The 13443-nt window shown below is 43.1% G+C and overlaps 1 protein-coding gene across 1 annotated transcript in view; it reads right to left on the bottom strand.

The window, feature by feature from the left end:
• Positions 1-13443, bottom strand: part of PITX3 (paired like homeodomain 3) — a 235079-nt gene that overhangs the window by 159511 nt on the left and 62125 nt on the right. Inside the window, exon 2 of the mRNA XM_077257167.1 lies at positions 11977-12105. Coding sequence (XP_077113282.1) covers positions 11977-12085 — 109 coding nt within the window. The 5' untranslated portion in view covers positions 12086-12105. The remainder of the gene's footprint in view (positions 1-11976; positions 12106-13443) is intronic.

The raw sequence follows: 13443 nt of genomic DNA, 5'->3' as shown, positions 1-13443 counted from the left end.
TAAAAATGAAATTGGCTGTTCCGGGCTACTAAAGGTGTCTGCCCCTGCCTGGTGTTGTCCTCAACTGAATAAAGCTGTGCTTCAACCTTCTGTTCCAAATTACGATTTTTAAAAATGAAATTGGCTGTTCCGGCCTACTAAAGGTGTCTGCCCCTGCCTGGTGTTGTCCTCAACTGAATAAAGCTGAGCTTCTACCTTCGGCCTCTTATTAACTGCTGTTTTTTAAAAAAATTGGCTGTTCCGGCCTACTAAAGGTGTCTGCCCCTGCCTGGTGTTGTCCTCAACTGAATAAAGCTGTGCTTCAACCTTCTGTTCCAAATTACGATTTTTACAAATGAAATTGGCTGTTCCGGCCTACTAAAGGTGTCTGCCCCTGCCTGGTGTTGTCCTCAACTGAATAAAGCTGAGCTTCTACCTTCTGCCTCTTATTAACTGCTGTTTTTTTAAAAAATTGGCTGTTCCAGCCTACTAACGGTGTCTGCCCCTCCCTGGTGTTGTCCTCAACTGAACAAAGCTGAGCTTCCACATTCTGGCTTTCGGCCTATACTATCATATATTAAACTGCATTTGGCCTACTAGTGTGGTTAGGCCCTTGAAACAGTGTCTGCTGCTCTTGGGTTTGCTACTCCACTGAACAAAGCAATGCCGCCTGTTTAGTCCTGTTACCAATTTTGATCTGCATTTTGCCTACTTTATTCTTTGGCCCTATATCTGTTTCCTCCTCATCCTGCCCATTGCCCAGCCACTGCTAGGTGGGTCTGCTGGTACATTGGCCTAGACCACTACATTCCCCTTGTACTCTACACAGCCAGAATCTGACCCTGCTGAAAGTAAGGTTCCCCTTCCTGCATGTTATACCACCTTACACAGGGACAAAGAGGAAGGTGCAGATGAAAGTGCAGGTTCCTTCATCAGGTGCGGGGGGCATACTCGTTGGCGACGTCACTGGCACAGGGCCACTCAGAGTACGCAAAAGTGTCGCTGCTGGTGGGAGGCGCCCCCGCCATGCAAACACACCGCCGTACTTTGAGGGGCCCTGTGCCAGTGCCAATGCGAACGAGTGGGCCCCCCCTGCTTGCTCAGGATCACAGCACTTGCAACGTTGAAATACTTACCTCTCCCTGCAACACCGCCGTGACGTAGTCCGCATTTCCTGGGCCCACGAAAAACTTGAGCCAGCCCTACTCCCCCCACAACTTTTGCCAAATGACCCCCAATTTCCTATGCCCAACTATTATTATAAAGTTAATTAAGATTGACAAGCTTCAGAAACAAGAATGGATGTTTTTGGCATTAAAATGGGCACTGTAGGTGTTTTCCTGGCCTCCACTCACTGCCGACTATGCTTCCCCATTGACTTGCATTGGGTTTCGTGTTTCGGTCGATCCCCGACTTTTAGCGACAATCGGCCGACTGCACTCGACTCGACTCTGGACAAAATCGGGTTTCCCAAAACCCTACTCGATCTTAAAAAAATGAAAGTCGCTCAACTCTAGTGTTGACCAGCCAGGACCATATCTATTAGAGTTCAAAACAGGAGACTCCTGTTGATAACACAGTGTTTACTGAATGGCAACTTCATAAGGGTTATGTACAAGGGGTAGCGGGAACAAAGTCTTATGGATGTTTCCTTCTCAGTGAAAAGCATTTTCACACACATGTCCTTCCACTGTAGTCTACTTCAGGGCCAGTGAAGCACACTGGTTCGCCCTACATGGTCACAGCCTAGCTTGTCGCCACAGTCCTGAATAGTAGGTTTCTCTACCTGCTCAGCAATTCTGCGTCCTGTTTCTTCCCCTATTGGTGCCCTGGATCTACCTCTCGGGACCACCTGCTAGTCCCACGAACTCAGTCCTGTTTAGGTCCGTTATCTTCAGCATTTAGCAAGCTCAGGGTTTGTCATCACACGTCATCCTGTCCAAGGACCCCTTTAAGATGGAAGGCCACTCTGTCTCTTTGGTCAGTTCCAGGTCGTACACCTCCCTTATCCCTTAGTCTCCTTTTCCTGTAGTTTGCCCAAAACGGCAGCACTGCTTACAGACACTTCCTACTTGTACTTGTACTTGATCTTGTCCCTAACTATCTACAAGAAGTAGTCACTTGCCCTAGCATTAAGCTCTACCCACTATGGGGTAGTCCCGAACATGAGATCCTACCTTACCCTAATGTCGCTACCTAACCTATGCCTTACTCTTTTCTATCCCATGCTGTACGTTATGTCTTACATTACTTATACATATTACATAGACAAACATATCACATGGCTCAATATATACAGAAGAAGCATGACACTATGTACATTATATAATAAACATGACGTGATTGGTGTCTTCGGAGGTATGAACGCGACAGGTCTTGTCCATCACCCTTACATGAAGCTACTGACCTGTTAGTTCTAAGGCTCATTGAAAACAAATCCTCACCTACTGTATTCTCACCCATCCCTTGTAGATTGTGAGCCTTCGCGGGCAGGGTCCTCTCTCCTCCTGTACCAGTTATGACTTGTATTGTTTAAGATTATTGTACTTCTTTTTCTTATGTATACCCCTCCTCACATATAAAGCGCCATGGAATAAATGGCGCTATAACAATAAATAATAATAATAAATAAAATAGTCCTGGAAAACCCCTTTAACGCCTTAACGGCTGCCAATACGTCTTTTAACGGCGGCAGTTAAGAGTATCTTAACAGAGAAATAAGGGCATAGCGCCCCGAGCATTGGAAAATCTCCAGAGTCTCAGCTACCAAGGGTACCTGGGACCCTGGAGAGCATGATCTGGGCTGGTTTTTACGGTCCTCTGTCACTTGATCTCCATTATTCACCAAATTAAAAAAAATCACACATTTAAAATTAATTTCTCTCCCCTTTGATATAATCTAACATTTCATAGAAGAAAAAAATGAGGTCCCCTGAGCCTCCTCCGATACCTCCATCATCCCCGGGCCCTCTTGCTCCATTCCCCAGCCCTTTGCCTCATCTTCCTGGAAAAAAATGAAGGGGCATGAGCAGTGCACCTGCCGAGATCTGCCCTCCAGTACCCAGCAACAATAGGGAATTTTTCCTGTTGGTTAATTTTGATCACTGCGATAGACCCTATCACAGTGATAATAATTTTAAAAAAAATACTACATGAAACCCCCCTTTGTCACCCCCTTAGTTAGATAAAAATTGCAAAATGAAAAATTTTAATTTTTTTCATTCTTTGCAGTTAGTGTTAGGGTCAGGGTTAGGGTTGTGTTAGGGTTAGGGTTGTGTTAAGGTTGGAGTTAGAAATGTTTTTTTGGGGATGAGAGAAATTGCTCGCTACTCGAGTTTGCAACGGGTGCTCCTTTATGAACAGAGTATCGTGGATCTCTGCATGTTTTTTTGGAGTGTCTAACAGCCGCAAAACATGCGGAGCAGGGACTTGAGCATGTCACTCGAGCACCCGCGATATTTGGTGCATAGCCGAGCACCTGATGCATACTGGAGTAGCGAGCACTTGCGCTCAACACTAATGACGACATATTCAATATGGTGACCTAATGTTATCAAATTCTCTGTCGTACCTGTGGGTTCTAAATGCTCATTATACCCTGGATAAAATCCTTGAGGTGTGTGGTTTCCAAAATGGTGTCACTTGTGGGGGATTTTCACTGTTTAGGCACATCAAGGGCTCTCCAAATGCGACATGGCATCCGATCTCGATTCCAGCCAATTTTGCGTTGAAAAAGTAAAACAGTGCTCCTTCCCTTCCGAGCTCTGCCGTGCACCCAAACAGTGATTCTCCCCCACATATGGGGTATACTCAGGAGAAATTGCACAACACATTTTGTCGTCCATTTTCTCTTGTTACCCATATGAAAACAAAAAAAGTTTTGGTCTAAAGTAAATTTTTGGTGAAAAAATTAAATGTTAATTTTTTCTTTCCACATTGCTTCAGTTCCTGTGAAGCACCTGAAGGATTAATAAACTTCTTGAATGAGTTTTTGAGCACCTTGAGGGGTTCAGTTTTTAGAATGGTGTCACATTTTAGTATTTTCTGTCATATAAACCCCCCAAAGTAACTTTAAATGTAATGTGGTCCCTAAAAAAATGGTTTTGTAAATTGTGTTGGAAAAATGAGAAATCGCTGGTCAACTTTTAACACTTATAACTTTCTAACAAAAAAAAAGTTTCCAAAATTGTGCTGATATAAAGTAGACATGTGGTAAATGTTATTTATTAACTATTTTATGTGAGATAACTCTTTGATTTAAGGGCACACAATATTAAAAGTTTGAAAATTGCAAAATGTTATACATTTTTGCCAAATTTCAGTTTTTTTCATAAATAATCACAAGTCATATTGCTGAAATGTTACCACTATCTTGAAGCATAATATGTCATGAAAAAAATAACATAACATGTTTACAGAGGTGCTAAGCTTGGCAAGTGCTGCAGCTCTCCACAGTAAACCCTGTCGACTACACTTATGGATTCATTGCCGCACACAGTGACTTACAGGGAGCCTGTTATCTTGATCTATGCTGCCCAAGCCACAAGCAGCCTGAATCAGATACTGGCTATACATTTGCAGCCAGATATATTGCATCCTGTGGCCTATTAGAGAAAGCTTACTTTGAAAAGACAGCCAGGAACTGTGTTTCGGGTAACTCGTCCTAAAGGCCGGTCCCAAGACACATGGCCCCCACCTGACTTTCATAGTATCTTTTCTGTTAATGCCGCAACATTATAAAGTAAAACATACCTGGCTGTGTCTGATTCATGTGGCCCATGGTTAAGGCAGCATGAATCTGATGACAGGCTCCCTTTTAGGGTATGTGTCCACGTTCAGGATTACATCCGGATTAGCGTTGTATACAACCACAGCGTTCAACCTGCAGCGTCCAGATGTTACAGCATAGTGGAGGGGATCTTGTGAAATCCCGTCTCCACTATGCATGCGAACACGCATCCGGCGGCCTTGCATTTACGGACATGCGGCGCGTCTTTTTAGAACGTAGCATGTCTGTTTACCTTGCAGTATTTGGTCAGTATTTTACATCAGTATTTGTAGCCAAAACCAGGAGTGGAACAATCAGAGGAAAAGTATAAGGGTATGTGTCCACATTCAGGATTGCATCAGTATTTGGTCAGGATTTTTCATCAGTATTTGTAAGCCAAAACCAGGAGTGGGTGATAAATGCAAAAGTGGAGCATATGTTTCTATTATACTTTTCCTCTAATTGTTCCACTCCTGGTTTTGGCTTACAAATACTGATGGAAAATACTGATCAAATCCTGATGCAATCCTGAACGTGGACACATACCCTTATAGAAACATATGCACCACTTCTGCATTTATCACCCACTCCTGGTTTTGGCTACAAATACTGATGTAAAATACTGACCAAATACTGACCAAATACTGATAGTGTGACCCCGGCCTTACCGCATATACAGAAGGGGGCGACGTTTTGGGCGGAGTGGGTTTTCCGCTCCGTCCAAAGCGCTGTTATTACGGACCATGGACACGCACCCTAAAGGTACCTTCACACTGAACAACTTAACAACGATATCGCTAGCGATCCGTGACGTTGCAGCGTCCTGGATAGCGATATCGTTGTGTTTGACACGCAGCAGCGATCTGGATCCTGCTGTGACATCGTTGGTCGGAGCTAGGAGGCCAGCACCTTATTTCGTCGCTGGATCACCCGCAGACATCGCTGGATCGGTGTGTGTGACACCGATCCAGCGATGTCTTCACTGGTAACCAGGGTAAACATCGGGTTACTAAGCGCAGGGCCGCGCTTAGTAACCCGATATTTACCTTGGTTACCAGCGTAAAAGTAAAATAAAACAAACACTACATACTTACATTCCGGTGTCTGTCCCCCGGCATTCTGCTTCCCTGCACTGTGTAAGTGCCAGCCGGAAAGCAGAGCACAGCGGTGACGTCACCGCTCTGCTTTCCGGCCGCTGTGCTTACACAGTGCAGAGAAGCAGAACGCCGGGGGACGCGACAGACACCGGAATGTAAGTATGTAGTGTTTGTTTTTTTTTACTTTTACGCTGGTAACCAGGGTAAACATCGGGTTACTAAGCGCGGCCCTGCGCTTAGTAACCCGATGTTTACCCTGGTTACCCGGGGACCTCGGCATCGTTGGTCGCTGGAGAGCTGTCTGTGTGACAGCTCTCCAGCGACCAAACAGCGACGCTGCAGCGATCGGGATCGTTGTCTGGATCGCTGCAGCGTCGCTAAATGTGACGGTACCTTAACAGAATTGTGGATTGGGACACCCTCTGTAGTGATCAGAAGGGTTTCCAGCCATGGGACTCTCAGGCTATGTGCATACGTTGCGGATTACTCTGCAGATTTTTCCGGACTGATTTTGGTAAATCCGCACTGCGGATTGCCTGCGGAATTACTGCGGATTTACCGCTATTTTTTTGCGGTTATTCTGCAGCTTTCACCTTCGGTTTTAGGCCATGTGCACACGGTGCGGATTCCATTGCGGAATTTTCCGCAGCGGATCTAATAAATCCGCAGTGCAAAACCTCTGCGGGTTTTACTGCGGATTTATAGCGGTTTTTATTGCGGATTCAACTGCGGGTTTGCACCTGCAGTTTTCTATTGGAGCAGGTGAAAAACCGCTGCGGATTCCGCACAAAGAATTGACATGCTGCAGAAAATAAACCGCTGCGTTTCCGCGCGTTTTTTTCCACAGCATGTGCACTGCGGATTTAATTACCCATACACCTCCTGTACACCTGCGGATTCCTGTTATGGAGCAGGTGTAGGGTATGTGCACACGCTGCGGATTTTGCTGCGGATCCGCAGCGTTTCCGCAGCTGCGGATCTGCAGCGGTTTCCCATGCATTTACAGTACCATGTAAAGCTATGGGAAATGAAATCCACAGTGCATATCCTGCAGAAAAAAACGCGCGGAAACGCAGCGGTTTATTTTCCGCAGCATGTCAATTCTTTGTGCGGTTTTTCACCTGCTCCAATAGAAAACTGCAGCAGTTTTGCACTGCGGATTTATCAAATCCGCTGCGGAAAATTCCGCAATGGAATCCGCAGCGCGTGCACATGGCCTTAATCTGCTGCGGAATCCGCACAAAGAATTGACATGCTGCAGAATAAACAATGCAGCATTTCCGCACATTTTTCTCCGCAGCATGTGCACAGCGGATTTTGTTTTCCATAGGTTTACATGGTACTGTAAATGCATGGAAAACTGCTGCGAATCTGCAACAGCCAATCCGCTGCGCATCCGCAGCACAATCCGCAGTGTGTGCACATACCCTCAGCAATCATCATTTATTACTTATCCTATGGAAAGGTGATACGTGTCTATTGTGGGGAAAACCCTTTAATTTCCACTATAATTGCACATTGCTGGAAAACTGAACATTCTCTAATGTTTTAATCCACACAGCTTACAAAGCATTTTTGAGTCCCATTTTTGAGTCCCAGAATACTCTGTTATCATCTTAAAGGGGTTGTACAAGACTGCACATCTCTTTCTTAGCAGCTGAAGTGTGTAGCCTAAAATAAAAGACATATACTTTCTTCCTGGTTAGGCACCAATTCTCTGTTAGCGGTTTGTCTTCCAGTAGTCCAATGATGATACAATGTCTCGTGACCACTGCAGACAATCAGCATCTACACTCACCGGCCACTTTATTAGGTACACCATGCTAGTAACGGGTTGGACCCCCTTTTGCCTTCAGAACTGCCTCAATTCTTCGTGGCATAGATTCAACAAGGTGCTGGAAGCATTCCTCAGAGATTTTGGTCCATATTGACATGATGGCATCACACAGTTGCCGCAGATTTGTCGGCTGCACATCCCAAAGATGCTCCATACAAGGCAGGATGGATCCATGCTTTCATGTTGTTTACGCCAAATTCTGACCCTACCATCCGAATGTCGCAGCAGAAATCGAGACTCATCAGACCAAGCAACGTTTTTCCAATCTTCTACTGTCCAATTTCGATGAGCTTGTACAAATTGTAGCCTCAGTTTCCTGTTCTTAGCTGAAAGGAGTGGTACCCGGTGTGGTCTTCTGCTGCTGTAGCCCATCTGCCTCAAAGTTCGACGCACTGTGCGTTCAGAGATGCTCTTAGGCCTACCTTGGTTGTAACGGGTGGCGATTTGAGTCACTGTTGCCTTTCTATCAGCTCGAACCAGTCTGCCCATTCTCCTCTGACCTCTGGCATCAACAAGGCATTTCCGCCCACAGAACTGCCGCTCACTGGATTTTTTTTCTTTTTCGGACCATTCTCTGTAAACCCTAGAGATGGTTGTGCGTGAAAATCCCAGTAGATCAGCAGTTTCTGAAATACTCAGACCAGCCCTTCTGGCACCAACAACCATGCCACGTTCAAAGGCACTCAAATCACCTTTCTTCCCCATACTGATGCTCGGTTTGAACTGCAGGAGATTGTCTTGACCATGTCTACATGCCTAAATGCACTGAGTTGCCGCCATGTGATTGGCTGATTAGAAATTAAGTGTTAACAAGAAGTTGGACAGGTGTACCTAATAAAGTGGCCAGTGAGTGTATATATCGGCTACAGCCAATAGTATTCTATCAGAGCAGATGTCTGCTAAGACAAAGTACTGGAAGACACGACACTGACTTTAGAGGAATGGCAGCGGTACAGGAGGGTAATGTATGTTTGGGGACTTTTTATTTCATGTTTCACACTTTAGCTGATATTTAAGGGCTTGTTCAGTAGTGAAGAGCCCATTTAATATCAGGGGAACTCTTTTAAGAAGTTGGGTACTAGGCCATTCATTTTAAAGAGTTTTATCATCTCATTAACCAATGGCATATTGTTGGGCATACCATAATTTTATGAATAGTAGGTGTTTGACATCTGTGATGGCGGAAACAAACATCTTGTATGGGCTAGCAAAACAAAACCGTATCATCTCAGATACATCTGTGCTATTCATGTCAATGGTGAATATACAAGAACACTTCATAAAATAACCATCAAAATGTAATGATAGGTGATACTGTATCTCTACCAAAAGACAAGGACCTCCTGATTCACAATTCCCTAATTAGATATATATATATTAGTGGGAACACTTACTTAACCCTTTGCCATTTACATAAAGGGTAGGCAAATAAACAATTAGCACAAAAGTAGGCAATCAAGGCTGCAAGTTTGTAGGAAATGACTAGGTGCCTATTCATCATGAACTTTAAAAAAAAACGGCAATACTCCACCGTTTGTGAAAACAGATGCTTATATTATAGATGCTTGTAACAGATGAAATATAGAAGCATCTATTACACTAACTTTGGAGAGCTTTCCTATTTTTTCTATTGTACATTATCTCACATATAGTATCGCACGTTCACGTTTAAATATGGTGAATCCTGAGAAAACCACTAGATGGCACTGTAATAATATCACTAATATAGATATAGCTGAGATTGCACACTATGGAAGCAATGGAAAATGCTGAGAGCTGAAGAACAGATGTACTGATCTCTTCCAATTTACATAAGACAAGTATTTAGGAAATGCAGTAAAGACTATATTGCGAGCTCATGTACCGGTAATAGGGATAGTACAAAGAAATTCTATAGGATAAACATTTAGTTGTCAAATGTCAATGTGCTGGACAATAAGGTTGGGAAGAGGAATGCACAGGCAGAAGAGGGCCCCTATGCAACAACTGTATATGAGTATATGAGTTATTACTCATCATAATCCACCACGTCTGTGAAAGAAGCTGCTTTGGAGGTGGATGTGGGCTCCCTTACCTTTCGGGCCAGTTGCACAGGTTACACCTATGAGGCTGGGGCTAGCCCGTAGAATGTAAGTCCACAAGGACAGGGTCCTCTCCCCTCTGTACCACTCTGTCATTGTAACTTTGTCTACTGTTAACGATATCTATAACCCTGTATGTAACCCCTTTTCTCATGTACAGCACCATGGAATTAATGGTGCTATATTAATAAATAATAATAATAGACGATCTTTGCACATACAAAGATCACTCTGTAAAGCTACTCACACTTACTGCAAAGTATTTTAGTTACAAAAATGCCATACTTTATTTGGTCACATTCACATAGGCTAATGCTAATGGAAACTAAAACCTCCCTTAATTCACGTCTCATCTGAGAATAACTTCTGACCACCAATAGCCCACATTGTGTAATCAGTTTAAGCATGATTTTGTCATAATTTGCATTGTTTGAAAAGTCACATTTCAGTTTTTTCAAAAATTCGGCCAAATTTACTATGCAAATTGCCTCTTCAGAGCAGAAAAGGACTATATAGCACCACCTGTTGGAAGCAGTGATCCTACAAGTCACTATCGACCCTTTAACAAGCCTTGCAATATGACTTAGGATAAAAGCCAAATCAGAATCTCAACTGGAAGCCATGGTGTTTCGGAGTACTGCCCCTCAACAGTGCAAAGTATGAGATCTGCCAAATTTACAACATTTATTATTTCAATTTAAAAAACAATCTGGTAAGGAAAGATGGATGGTCCAGCTTTAAAGGTAATCTGTTAGCAGCTCTTTGCTATATAATCTGAAGACAGCAGGATATAGAGGCTGAAACACAGATTTCATCAATGTGTCACTTTTTTGGCTGTGTGCTGTTGTTTACTCGCAATGTAGATTTTATCACTATGAGATTATCACTGCCTGGACTATAGCTCACAAGAATTTGACACTGACCACGCCTGCTCCTGTGATCCTGAGTGCCAATATACAAGGTACACAGAAAGCTGTGGTGTGGGCGGGGATAGCTTTCTGAGCTCTGCTACATGCTACATCTAAAAACTCTGATTGTATCACAACTGCTGCACCCAGGAAACTGGCACCTTGTTGGAATCAGGGTCTCTTTTACTACATTATGCTGCTCTCAGATGAGGCAGCAAAACCTGGTGATATATGTCCTTCAAATATACTTTTTCCCTTGTGTACTAAAAGCAATGCTTAAAAAAAGGAGTAAATTAGCAGCCAAAATATTTGCTTATACCAGGAATAAAAATAGTTTTAGACAGAAAATGACACTTGCAGATTCATCAAGAGTAGTAAGTCTCTAATAAACCAGTTATAGTTCTCACCAACCTCCCTCTCCAATTTCACATCTGCAAAATCCATTATTATGAAAGGGTTTTTCTAATTTCATCTCTCCTCACACTATCTACATGCCTGTTCTAAAAATGATAAAATTGTCTGGGACTCACCCTCCCCAGATTCAGCGCTGTCTCCGCCACTGGTCCAATCATTGCATAGTTTACTGGCATGTCAACAGTGCTGCAGCCAATCACTGGGCTCAGCAACTCTGCCAATGAAGTTGACATGAACCACTGAGCCCAATGATTAGTTGAAGCGTTGTTGACCTGACAACACCATAGGAGCTGGTAAACAGTGACTAGAGCACTGGTGACAATGAAGAGCTGAACCTGGAATCGATGGGAACTAAATGGAAGGAGGGAACTGGAAAGGGAGGTAGTGAGTTGGATAGAGTTAGGGAAGAAAGGAAAGAAGTTTGTTAGTGAAATGGAAGGATGGAAGGGCGGAAGGAAAGAAAGAAAGGAAGGAAGGAGGGAAGAAAGGAAGGAAGGAGGGAAGAAAGAAAGAAAGAAAGAAAGAAAGAAAGAAGGAGGGAAGGAAAGAAGGAAGGATCAAATTAAATTAGAATCAGAAGGAAGGAAGGATCAAAGTAAATTAGAATCAGTTTCCAACACCCACAATTAAGCTTGCCAAGAATCAAAGATTAGAACCAACTGGTTATTCTGAGTCAGATGGTAGACCTTTGGTCTAAGGTTCAACTAATGCCTTCAACAACCTTTGGTCTAAGGTTCAACTAATGCCTTCAACAGCCCTACACTGTATATGGTGTAACTGCTGCATATAATTGAGTGGTCTGTCAATAATAACCTCAGAATGAAATCTACATTTTGGGTTCACCATGATCAGGAACAGTCAAAGCTAAATCTAGGTCTCTTGGATTACTCACCGCTGTGCTCCTGCCCTTTGCAGCTGTGATCATGTTGAGGTGTTCCAGAGTCAGAGAGAGAGAGGGCAGGACTACGAGCCTCCGAGTCTGTCAGAAGGTTGAAATCCATGAGGCAGCACAAAATGACAACTGAAAAAGAACAGGACATCATTGTATTAAGTGGATAATACATGATAGAGTCAAACTAGTAAGAGTGAACATTCTACCTGCCAACTTCCCTGAAATGGGAAACTACTAATATGCAAATATAAAGCTGTCTATATAGTAAACGGAACAGCGAAGGTGCTTCCGATACTACATGATGATAATGTGACTGATTACTAGTGATAGATCAAGGCTCCTGGAGCTAATTGGACTCTGCTTAGTTCTAACTGGAGGTTCAGCCTGCAGCATCATGTACAGTAGATATAAAAAGTATAGAGATTCTTGTTAAAAAGTCAAATTTTCGGCATGTAAGAAAAATCTTACCAAGAAGAATCATTTTAGAATTTTTTTCCACCTTTAATGACAACCGTAATGTACAAATCCATTGAGAAACAAACTGAAATCATTTTCAGGAGGGAAATAAAAATAACAAAATTAAAATAATGTGGTTGCATAAGTGTGAACACTCTCTTATAATTGTGGTTGTGCTCAAAATTAGTCAATCATATATAGGCTGGGGTCACACTTGGCGTAAGACAATACGCCACGTATTATACGTCCGTACTACGGCCGTAATACGGAGAAATGTTCCCAAAATATTGATCCGTAGTCAGGGTGTGTCAGCGTATTTTGCGCATGGCATCCTCCGTTTGTAATCCGTATGGCATCCATACTGCGAGATTTTCGCGCAGGCTTGCAAAACCGACATCTAATGGATTTATGTGCTCAAATGTTCGGGAAAACATATATACAGTATATATATATATATATATATATATATATATATATATATATATATATATATATATATGTCATTGAGACACATATATATATATTCTGTATTTAGATGTCATTCAGCGCGATATCTGTGAAAAGTCGGTAATTCAATTGCCGGCTTTTCATTTCTCCTGCACAAACCCAACAGGATATGAGACATGGTTTACATACAGTAACCATCTCATATCCCCCTTTTTTTTGCATATTCCACACTACTAATGTTAGTAGTGTGTATGTGCAAAATTTCAGCGCTGTAGCTGCTAAAATAAAGGGTTAAATGGCGGAAAAAATTGGCGTGGGCTCCCGCGCAATTTTCTCCGCCAGAATGGTAAAGCCAGTGACTGAGGGCAGATATTAATAGCCAGGAGAGGGTCCATGGTTATTGGCCCCCCCGTGGCTAAAAACATCTGCCCCCAGCCACCCCAGAAAAGGCACATCTGGAAGATGCGCCTATTCTGGCACTTGGCCACTCTCTTCCCACTCCCTGTAGCGGTGGGATATGGGGTAATGAAGGGTTAATGTCACCTTGCTATTGTAAGGTGACAT

Source organism: Ranitomeya variabilis, chromosome 4 (genome assembly GCF_051348905.1).
Source record: "Ranitomeya variabilis isolate aRanVar5 chromosome 4, aRanVar5.hap1, whole genome shotgun sequence".
In the NCBI taxonomy this organism is placed as follows: Eukaryota; Metazoa; Chordata; class Amphibia; order Anura; family Dendrobatidae; genus Ranitomeya; species Ranitomeya variabilis.
The sequence above is the reverse complement of the archived record's forward strand: the minus strand, read 5'-3'. Positions and strand labels throughout refer to the sequence as shown.